The sequence below is a fragment of the Myotis nattereri genome, assembly GCF_964212035.1.
Source record: "Myotis nattereri genome assembly, chromosome: 8".
NCBI lineage: Eukaryota > Metazoa > Chordata > Mammalia > Chiroptera > Vespertilionidae > Myotis > Myotis nattereri.
The window spans coordinates 36,067,526-36,079,669 of NC_138083.1; the positions used below are offsets into that span (position 1 = coordinate 36,067,526).

Genomic DNA, 12,144 nt, shown 5'->3' on the forward strand with positions numbered 1-12,144 from the left:
ACACACACACACAATAGAGGCCTGGTGCACGAAATTTGTGCGCGCGGGGGGGGGGGCTGTCCCTCAGCCCAGCCTACACCCTCTCGCAGTCTGGGACCCCTTGCTCCTTACAGCCCACCTGCACACTGCTCCTTACTGCTTGGCTTACTGCTCCTTAGCGCTGCCACAGAGCCAGCCGTGAGCCCAGCTGGCTGAGCAGCACTTCCCCTGTGGGAGCACACTGACCACCAAAGAACAGCTCCTGCGTTGAGCATCTGCCCCCTGGTGGTCAGTGCACATCATAGTGACTGGTTGTTCTGGTTATTCCTCCATAACAGTCACTTAGGCTTTTATTATATATATTTTTTTTTTTTAATTTTTTTTTTTTTAAAGAAAGAGAAAGAGGAAGGGAGAGAGCATAGAAAGATAGAGACCTTGATGAGAGAGACATCATTGATCGGCTGCCTCCAGCATGCCCCCTACTGGTAATGGAGCCCGCAACCCAGGCATGTGCCCTGACCTGGAATCAAACCAGAGACTTCTTGGTTCCTGGGTCGATGTTCAACCACAGAGCCACACTAGGTGGGCAACGAATTATTTTAGTTGTCTTAAGAACCGGAGTTAATTTATTATTTACCTTTACTTTGCAACTTTACTAACCAAATGCAACTAAATGTTAAGTGATTTTTTTGTAGGGAAGATTAAATGATCAGTGAAAAAAATGTGTTAATATGAAAACATACAGTTAGTCCTTGTTTTATGATGTGGATGTGAGTCTTTATTATCAAGCCCCTGTGATAATTGTGATAGTTACAGCTTCAAGTGCCACACTGAGTGCAAAGGAAAAAGAGATTGTCTGAGATAGCTGACTTCCTTTCAAAAATAGATAGGTTGATTTCCTAATGAAACTTCAGTTATTAACATTGAAAGGGGAAAGCCAGTTGGCATCCTGCTAAGTAGGAACAGATAGCTTTTTAGCAGCAGAGCTAAAACTATTTAGAGAATTATGAGTGATTCCGTTGATCTGATGTGAGTTCCAATGCCATTCACTACTCCAGTCGTTACCTTTTCCTAATTTTTATGTTAATAGCTACTGTGTGTCACTGAGTATTCAGTCTCTGGTGAGCCACTTTCTTAGAACATAACTTGCCTATAGCAATGCTGCAAAGATACAAAACGTGATTAAATGTCCTTTATCTTTTAGCTTCAGAAATCAGAGGCTTTTGCAGAATGACAGACCAGATGGTGCTAAAATACTTGTTTAAAATTGTCATCTTATATTTGACATTTATTGAGTTAAATATGAAATTTAAAACGAGAAAAATTGATTGCTTTGGAAGTGCGACAACTTTGATAGCAAAATTAGCATCAGATTTTTTTTGATAACTGTTGGATAAAGTTGTTTTGGGCAGTAAGTGTTTTTATTAACATAGCATGACTACTTATGAGGGAAATTGAAGGATAAAATTTTTTTCCTTCATCTTAGGCTTTTGTTAAAGAATAATATTTAAAGATTTTTTTCCAGAGAACAGTGAATCCCCAGATATTAGACACAGGGAAAAGGAACAACCAGAATTTCCAGGAGAACAGTCTCAGGTTTGGAGGAAAGTCTCAAGAGACATCAGTGATAGCCCCTAGGGTTTGGGGAGCAGCCATGAAGACAAGGAATAGCCAGAGAGAGCAATTTTTAACCTTTTGTTTTGCATTGCTATATATCTAGCCTACAGTACTTATTGAATATTTGTCATAAACATATCATAAGCATTGCATTTTTTTGTTACATCTGAGATTTTCTTGTTTGAGTGGGATATGAATTCATAAAAGTGATATATCTGTTTTGTGGAAACTGAGAGAAGCCCTGGCATAAGCAAATTACTTACTGAGCCTCTTTGGAATTTAAATGTGAGTGTTCATTCATATCATTTCATAAAAATAGAGGCATTGTATCAACTTCTCTGTCTCTCCAGGCCCTGCCATTTTTCTTCTAAGAATAATAACATTTGTAATGTTCTACAGGCCTCATTTTGGCAGATAATAAAATTGTTTTACAGAGAAAGAACCCAAATGACCTATTTATTGTAGCTCAATAATGGTACTATCCTTCAAAGATGAAGATGATCTTATTATTAACTACTGTAGTGGGACACAAAATTTGAGTAGTTTTTCTAGGTATTTATAAGTTTCTACTGAGAATGTTTCCAAAGTTAACTTTATCCTCTCTGCAGCCACTGGTTTTCATTTCCAAGTTTGCCAATTAGCTATTACGTGTACCTTTTAGCTGTTAAACCCAAATTTACCAACACAGAACCATAAAAAGCACTTAACCTCTGACCAGGCCCACTGTTAACCGCTCTACGCAAGTGAGAAAAGCAACTTTATAAGTGAATAGTAGGATCATTTACAAGAAAATTAATATGTATAAATATATATGAAACATTAATGTATTTTGTGTATGTGTGGTGTTGATTCTGTGTCAATGGGGAATTTAACCCTTTGCGTGCCAACCAATATCCTAGGAACTATGCTGAAATTGCCAAGGCATTTTTGCTGATTTTACAGCAGTTTAGGAAAAAAATTATTAATCGCAAGTAAATGAAGTTACATATTCAAAAACTTAAGGAAACCTTTACTACATTTGTTTTCATCTTTGACATATATTGTTTGCTGATTGTATTATAAAATACTAGTAGAAAAAAAAATTGAACAAAACATACAATGTTAAAATAAAGCACTCCCGGCACTTTTGGCGAAAGACAGGAGGAGCACGATTGCGCTCCCCGGCACTCTAGGGGTTAAGTTACCTATGATGAAGGAGATTTCAAACCTAGAAGTGGTAGAATGGTGTTTTAACAACTACTTTTAGCAATTCTTTTACTTTATTGTTTTATAGATAATGAGCTTCAGTCCCCAAGATCTGCGAAGACGTTTGTGGGTGATTTTTCCAGGAGAAGAAGGTTTAGATTATGGAGGTGTAGCAAGGTAGTGATAATATGAATACTCAGAACTTAGTTCCTTTCCTCCAAAGGTATCATTACACTTTGCTTGCAAGTATTATTTTCTCAATCTTATATTTCAGGAAAAAGAAATGTAGGGAATTATTGTACCTTTATTATGCTGCAGCTGTAGAATTTCAACATTAATTCAGAAGGTAACTCTGAGATACTGCCAGTTGGTTTCACCCATATCACTCATTTAGTCCTCAGAGTAACGCTGTGAGGTAGAATTTTACAGGTAATAATGAAGTTGAGACTCACCTAAGGCACATAATTAAGTTGTGCAGCTTGGATGCAAGCTTTGTATCACAACCAGAAGCCAGTGTTACATCTACTACCTCATGTCTGTTCCTATAGTGATCAGGTCATTTTCCCCATCACAGATTAATGGATACAGATAATAGTCACTCAATTTCCAACTCAGGATAATATATCTGTTTTGAGATAGAAGACTGTATGTATAAAATAGGAGTTGAAATCTTTAAATCTGCTTTCTTAATAATGGAGCTTCCAGTCAAATCCTAGTAGGTAGACTGAAGCAAGAAATTGCTTTGCTTATTCCCTACAATATATCATATCAGTTTAAAAATTTGCATAGCAGTAGCACTGTGGAAAGGCAAGGACTTTGGTGTCAGAACTGGATTTGAGTCCTTTTTCTGCACTCATTAATATGACCTGGGGCAAATATTTTTATCTGTAAAATGACCTAGAGTGCTCACTGATTGGTGGCTACAATTTAGTAGTTTTTTATTTATCACACTTCAAAGTGTTTGAAGTACCCACAGGTAAATAATAAATATGAGTAGAAACATTTAATTTTGTATGGGTTAAGGATAATTTAGGAAGAGGGCAATTTTTTATTCTTAATTAGAACATGAACTAGCATTAAAGTATAAGCAGAGACCATGAAACTAACAGAAAAGAAATCTCAGACACAAGATTATATCACATGTATTGCCCCAGATCTGCTTTGCCTACTGTTCTATCAGACCTACTTACATTAATATTGGTTGGTATTTTCACAGCATTTGCATTTGAGTTTCTCAGAGCATTTTTCTAATGAATGAGTGGCTTAAATTAAGTGTTTCATTGCCTCTGTGAAATTGGATTGTTTTTCATACGTATTTGTCTAGGATTTAGAGAGCAATGGTACTTGATGGGGATCACTATGGGACTTAGAAATCAATGGAATAATATTAGACTCGCTTCAGCTGCTCTAACCACATGGGTCAATTGATGAAGTTTAAACTTGGCTATGTATAGTATTTTATTGATCCTAAGACTAACATTTTCATATTTTAACATCTCTGAAATTGGGATATGTATCACAATTGTAATTGGGGAAAAAGTTTTAGTAGTTGTTTTAAAGTTGATGGTGTCTTAAATTCTTTGAAATATAATAATAAGCAGTATATAAATATCATCTCTGTGAAATAGATGTCAGAGTGAACAGAAGCAGTAAAATCAACATGGTAGTTTAGGAAATTATCACCAGCTGAAGAGTATAAATTTCTAACTTTGTAGCACTGCCCTTTGATTTGTTGGCATAGTTACTTACACAATTTTTCACCCAAAATTTTCTTTTTATTTCAGGGAATGGTTCTTTCTTTTGTCACATGAAGTGTTGAACCCAATGTATTGCCTGTTTGAATATGCAGGGAAGGATAACTACTGCTTGCAGATAAACCCCGCTTCTTATATCAATCCAGATCACCTGAAATATTTTCGTTTTATTGGCAGGTTTATTGCCATGGTAAGTACAGGAGGAGAACTGTGTGTACTTTGCTAATTCAGCAATACTAAAGCATTATTCTTTAACTTTCTCATTGGAAATTTTCTCATCACTAAGACATTTCTAAGATTGGATTTGTTATATTTGCCCTTTTTCTAGAAATGTGTCATAAGAAATCATGTAACAGGAGAGCCCTTTTTAAATGAAGAACTCACCTAGCATTCTGAAATACAATGGATATCATAAAATTATCTTAAATGGTATTGTTTGTTTCTTTCATAGGCTCTGTTCCATGGGAAATTCATTGATACAGGTTTTTCCTTGCCATTCTACAAGCGTATCCTGAACAAACCAGTTGGACTCAAGGATTTAGAATCTATCGATCCAGAATTTTACAATTCTCTCATCTGGGTTAAGTGAGTTTGTTTCCGTTTATTTTATCAAAATATAATCTATATACTTTCATTATAGTGTTGATATCTAAACTTTAACCAGTTAACTGCCATGATATTTTGAATTTAAAAAGGTCCACCGCTTGTGTCTGTGGACACTTATGGCGTACAAAATAAACATGTAATTAGTTTATTGAATTTAAGTGGTCTACATTAAATGTCATTAGTCAGTATGATAAATTTTAAAGAAATAATACCCAAGATCTTCAGCAAAAATTATGACTTGAGAGCATAATTTTTTATTTTTCTTATTTTTATATTATAATTTAATAGTAATTATTTAAGACCATAGTCCTTTAGTTAAAAACTTTTTATATATTTGGATTAGTATAACAAGTAGTGTTAATTTCATTTGTGCAGAGAAAACAATATTGAGGAATGTGGTTTGGAAATGTACTTCTCCGTCGATAAAGAAATTTTAGGTGAAATCAAGAGTCATGATTTGAAACCCAATGGTGGCAATATTCTTGTAACAGAAGAAAATAAAGAGGAATATATCAGGTGAGAGAGAATGTTCCTTTTGACATAGTTTAGCCCTTCTATTGGACTACAGCACGTTGATAATTGCCTAGTAATCCTAATGGACAATATTTTAGAAAATAATTTTTTTGCTTTTTAACTAATCATTATGAGAACTGATCTTACATTATTAAGAACATGAATGATCACTTTTTTTACCTTATAAGTGTTGAGAGAGGAACAAGAAAAGTGCTATGGGAAGTCAAAAGAGGGAGACATCATTTCATCTAGTTGTAATCATCGAGTAAGTAGTCGATGATTTTTCTGTTGAGCCTTTCAGTTATGTAGAAATCAGAGTAAAAGTTATGAGCAGATGCTCTAACCGGTTTTGCTCAGTGGATAGAGCATCAGCTGTGGACTGAAAGATCCCAGGTTCGATTCAGGTCAAGGGCATGTACCTTGGTTGGGGGCACATCGCAAGTAGGAGGTGTGCAGGAAGCAGCTGATCGATGTTTCTTTCTCATCAATGTTTCTAACTCTCTATCCCTTTCTCTTCCTCTCTGTAAAAAAATAAAAAATAAGATAAAAAAGTTATGAGCAGAGAGATGGAAGCTGGAAAGCACAAATCACAGACAGTATCAGGGAAGAGTATCCATGGTTTGTGAGGTACTATCAGGCAGCTCAGAGTTGATAACCCATTCTGCCATGTCCTGCGTTTCAGAAGCCAAAGAAAATGAAAAATCTTTGGAAGATGTGGAGGCTAATAAGTTATGATAACCCTTAAGAGAATACTTATTACAGTTATCCAGGTGGTAGATTGGAAACCAGATTATAAGAAATTAGGAGTAAATTCAGTAGACAGTCTAAATTTCGTCTTCAACAAAACTGGCAACAAAAAAATGAGAGAGGTAGGACAGATTTTTGTGGAGGCAGCAAGGTAGAGTGACTATCCTGCAGGTAATTCAAACTAAACCTTACAAGAAATTAGTGTAGTGGGCACTAATGGGGTTTTTACCACCTTGCTGGTATATTTTCAACTTAACCAGAATTTTGAAGTTTATAAAATGATAGAAAATAATTTTGGCTATAGTACAACTTTCACTTTTTCTCCAAAAGTGGGAATTTTAATGGTAGAGGTAGTGCTAGATAACTCTTTTAAGTACCAATTCCATACTCACTGTGCCATGTAACATGTCATTGATAAGCATCTCAAATTTATATGCAGATATTTTCATGGGGTATTTGTAAGATCTGATAAAATTTATAAGTAAAATGATGGTTTTTAGTATGTCCTCTGCATTGATTCAGACTTTTAGTCTCAAGAGTCTTTAGTTCATTCACATATTCTCGATACCAATTCAGGGTTAGATTTCACATATGTGCTTCTTCTTGAGTTCTAGTTTCTGGGTATCTTGCCTGCTTTTCTACTTTTTAAATATTAATATATTCATTCCAGCTTTCTTAATTTTTTAAAATATATTTTTATTGCCGTAACCAGTTTGGCTCAGTGGATATAGCGTCGGCCTGTGGACTGAAGGGTCCCAGGTTCGATTCCGGTCAAGGGCATGTACCTTGGTTGTGAGCACATCCCCAGTAGGAGGTGTGCAGGAGGTGGCTGGTCGATGTTTGTCTCTCATCGATGTTTCTGACTCTCTATCCCTCTCCCTTCCTCTCTGTAAAAAAAATCAATAAAATATATTAAAAAAAAATATATATATATATATATTGATTTCAGAGAGGAAGGGATAGAGAGATAGAAACATCAATGATAGGAGAGAATCATTGATCGGCTGCCTCCTACATGCCCCTATTGAGGGTGGAGCCCATAACCTGAGCCTGTGCTCTGACTAGGAATCAAACAGTGACCTCCTGATTCATAGGTTGGTGCTCAACCATTGAGCTGAGCCACACTAGTCAGGCCAGCTTTCTTATAATTAGTATTTGCATGGTATATTTTTCTCTCATGTCTTTGTCTTTAAAATATGTTTCTTAGCAGCATGTTTCTGGATCTTGCTATTTTTATCTAGTTTGAACATCTTTATTTTTTACTTTTTAATTGCACAGTTCAGTACATTTACATTTCATTTTGTTATTGATGATTGGACTTAAGTCTGCCACCTTGCTATTTGTTTCTTATTTTCCCCAGTTTTTCATTCCTCCTTTTCTGCCTTCTTTTGAATTAATAGAATAATTTTTACTCTTCTTTTTTTAATCTCTCCTGGTTAACTATACCTCTAATTTTCTTAGTGAGTACTCTAATGATTATATATATAAAAGGCTCAGTGTCCATCTGTGCAACTGGTAGCTATGACATGCACTGACCACCAGGGGGCAGATGCTTAATGCAGAAGCTGCCATGATGTGCACTGGCCATCTACACTAATAAAAGAGAAACATGGTAATTGGTGTACGACCGCTACCCTTTTCATTGGCTAATCAGCAAGATACGCAAATTAACTGTCAGCCAAGATGGCGGCCGGCAGCCAGGCAGCTTGAAACTAACATGAGGCTTGCTTGCTTCAGTGATGGAGGATTCCAATGTTCCTGCCTGTCGCTGCAGGCCTCTGAGCTGGCAGTTTGAAACATTTTAACAAAAAAAACACCCAGAAACCAGCTTTCAGCGAGCTGGTATCTCAGAGCTGGAGTTATACATTGTTTCGATTACCTACTTTTACCAGCAGAGGCCTAAGAGCTGGAGCCTCAGAGCTAAAGCTGGCCCAGAATTAAAAAAAAAAAGAAAGAAAAAAAGGAGCGGTTGGGAGCTTCCGTCACCCGCCAGCCTGAAAACAACCCTCAGCCCCTCACCCAGACTGGCCAGGCACCCCAGGGGGGACCCCCACCCTGAAGGGTGTGTGACCAGCTACAAACAGCCCTCAGCCCTCATCCAGGCTGGCCAGGCACCCCAGTGCGGACCCCCACCCTGAAGGGTGTGTGACCAGCTGCAAACACCCTTGGGCCAGGAACCCCAGTGGGGCCCCCAACCCTGATCCAGGACACCCTTCAGGGCAAACCAGCCGGCCGCACCCATGCACCAGGCCTCTATTCTATATAGTAAAAGGGTAATATGCCTCCCAGCACTGGGATCAGCGGAGCCGAGAGGCCTCCCAGCACCGGGATCAGTGTGACGGGGGGCAGCGCCCAAACCCCCTGATCGCCCTGCGGCTTTGTGTGTGACAGGGGGTGGGGCCACAACCTCCCTATCCGCCCTGCTCTGTTCGTGACAGGGGAAGGCGCCCCAACCTCCTAATCAGCCCTGCTCTGTGCCTGATACGGGGGAGCTCCCCAACCTCTGATCACCCTGCGGCTCTGTGTGTGACAGGGTGTGGCGCCCCAACCCCATGATCAGCCCTGCTCTATGGGTGATAGAGGGCCGCGCCCCAACCCCCTGATCCGCCCTGCTCTGTGTGTGACAGTGGGCGGTGCCCCAACTCCCCTATCGGCCCTACTCTCTGAGTGACAGGGCAGCGCCCCAACCCCCGGATTGGCCCTGCTCTGTGGGTGACAGGGGGTGGCGCTGCAACCTCCCCATCGACCCTGCCTTGAGTGTGACAGGGGGCGGTGCCCCAACCCCCCAATCGGCCCTACCCTGAGCGTGACTGGGGGTGGCATCGCAACCTCCCGATCCGCCCTGCTCTGTGCATGACAGGGGGCGACGCCCCAACTCCCCAATCGGCCCTGCTCTGAGCCTGACCAGGGGCTGCACCTAGGGATTGGGCCTGCCCTCTGCCACCTGGGAGCAGGCCTAAGCCAGCAAGTCGTTATCTCCCGAGGGGTCCCAGACTGCGAGAGGGCACAGGCCAGGCTGAGGGACCCCCCCTCCCCCCCGAGTGCACAAATTTTTGTGCACCGGGCCTCTAGTTTAAAAATAAACTGCACCATGGACCTGGCGCTGACAGATCAACACTCGGCTTCCCCCAAGTGCGACACAAGCCCTGCCACCACCCCAGAGCAACACCCCACAAAACCACAGCCGACACTGCCAAGACCCCATGGTGCAAAATGTGGTCCATAGCCCAGCCCAACCTAGAAATGGTCGCTGTGGGTGCCGGGTAATGATGTCACGCAGCAACACCCAACTTCCTCTTCGCAGCATCTAGCCTCCTTGGAGTGTCTTCTGCCCAGGAACCCGACTTGCTTTATAGCCAGGTGCAAACATTTTACAGTTTAACCAAATATCTGTGAAGCGTTTTCCCATGCCTCATCTCATTTGATCCTCACACAAGTCCTGGAGTAGGTAGATAGGAGACTTGGTGGAATCCTGTTTTCTTTTCATTAGTGGGAAAACGGGGATTTAGAAAGTTTAGAAACTTGACCCGAATGAAAAGAAGTAAGAGATGGTGGACCTTGAAAATGATTTCAGGTTTTCTCACTGCACAGAATATGGTCAAATACTGCTGCAGTTAAATATTTTACCCTTTGTTCTCCCTGTGTGAGCTACCATAATAATCTGCTTCATGTTGATATTTATTACTGTGTTGCTGACAGTTACCTGAAAGAGAAGTTGGGGTGCTTCACTGGGCTGGAAAAAGTTTAGCTACATCAGATAGCAGGTCTAATTAAGCAAGTTTATTCTATATCTATAAAAGGCTAAGTTGACTTGTGCATGCACGATTACATAGAAAGCTCTCGCTGGCACCAATCGCACGCATGTGTTTTGATCTGTCATTGTCGATCGTGAATTTGGTTGACACTTCTATTATAGAGAAAGGGCGAATAGCAATATTAAAATATTTCTTCTAATTAATTTCCTTTCAGTGTGCATGAATCCGTGCACCGGGACATTAGTAATGATATAAATCCTTAACTTATCACTTATAATTAACATTTTATTAACATAAATATTATATATAGTAATATAACATAATTAATATCACACTACTACTTATACCCGATAAGAGGCTCATAATAGTATAATTCCATTTATCTCACTCCAGCCATTTGTGCTTTTTGTTGTTATATTTTATTTCTTATGTTATAAACCCATAATTATTATTGTTCTTATTATTAGTCTCGCTTTAAGCAATCAATAGATTTTTAATGAAATCAAGAAAAATTACTTTTTTATATTTACTAACATTACCGTTTCTGGTTCTCTTCATTTCTTCCCACAGATCTATTTTTCCATATAGGATAATTTCCTTTCAGCTTTAAAAACTTTCTTTTCCATTTATCTTAATGTGTACCTGTTGGCAATAAATTCTTGTAGATTTTACTGAAAACATGTTTATGTCACCTTCAGTTCAAAGGATATTTTCACAAGATTCAGAATTCTAGGTTTATAGGATTTTATTTCCTCTTTTTTTTTAGCACTTCCAATAATGTCATTTTATTGTTGGCTTCTGGTGTTTTTTATGTAAGCCATTGTTTTTCTGAATGAAATGTGTTTTTTCTGTGACTTTTTAAGATTTTCTCTTTAATTTTGGTTTTTAGCATTTTGACTCTGATCTAAATGTGATTTGACTCTGATCTAAATCGCACGTACAAGCTCAGAAAAGCCAAGCAGGATATGTATGCTTGGCTTTTCTGAGCTTGTATGTGTGATTGATGCCATTTATTTCAGCAGTTGGAGACTATTTTGAGGCTTTATCTCAGTGGATCATCCTTTTGCTTGCTTACCTCTGTACATACATGAGAGACCTCAGTTACATATTTATTTAACTTTTGATATCATACTATGGTTCTCAGATGCTGTATATTATTTTAGAGAGAAAGAGAAAGGAATAGAAACATTGATGAGAGAGAAACATCCATTGGTTGCCTCCTGCAAGCCCCTTCTGGGGATTGAGCCCACAACCAGGGCATGTGCCCTGACTGGGAATCAAACCTGTGACATCATGGTTCATGGGCTGATGCTCAACCACTGAACCACACTGGCCAGACCTGTATATATTTTTTATATTCTCTGTCCTTCAGTTTGGATCATTTTGATTGATCTGCCTTTGAATTTACTTCTCTTAAACTTACCAATGAAATTTTAATTTCAGATATTCTGTAATTTCCATTTGGTTCTTTTAAGAGTTTCTCTGCTGCCCTGGCTGGTGTGGCTGTTGGTTGGAATGTCACCATGTACACCAAAAGGGGCGGGTTTGATTCATGTTCAGGATACATACCCAGATTGCGGGTTCAATCCCTAGTCGGGATACATGCGGGAGGTAACTGGTTGATGTTTTTCTTACACCCATGTTTTTCTCTTTCTCTCCCTCCTTCCTTCCCTCCCTTTTTCTGTCTAAGATCAATTTTTTTAAGTATTTCTCTGCTGAGAATCTCCATCTCGTTACTAATTTTTTTCTATCTTGTTCTATAAATTCTTTAATATGAAGTCTTTGCTGACTTCAACATTAGGTCATCCGTGTGCTTTATTCTATAGATTTTTTTCTCTTGATTATGGGTCACATTTTTCTTCTTTGCATATGTAGTCATTTTTTAAATCATTTTTTATTTTTTAATTACAGTTGACATTCAGTATTATATTAGTTTCAAGTGTACACTCCAGTGATTAGACATTATATAACTTAGAAAGTGGTCAGAT

General features: G+C 38.8%; 1 protein-coding gene across 1 annotated transcript in view; it reads left to right on the forward strand.

Moving 5' to 3' along the window:
• Nucleotides 1-12,144, forward strand: part of ITCH (itchy E3 ubiquitin protein ligase) — a 129,180-nt gene that overhangs the window by 105,072 nt on the left and 11,964 nt on the right. The window contains exons 16-19 of the mRNA XM_081097015.1: nt 2,870-2,958; nt 4,566-4,725; nt 4,987-5,120; nt 5,517-5,657. Of these exons, the coding sequence (XP_080953141.1) occupies nt 2,870-2,958; nt 4,566-4,725; nt 4,987-5,120; nt 5,517-5,657 (524 nt within the window). The remainder of the gene's footprint in view (nt 1-2,869; nt 2,959-4,565; nt 4,726-4,986; nt 5,121-5,516; nt 5,658-12,144) is intronic.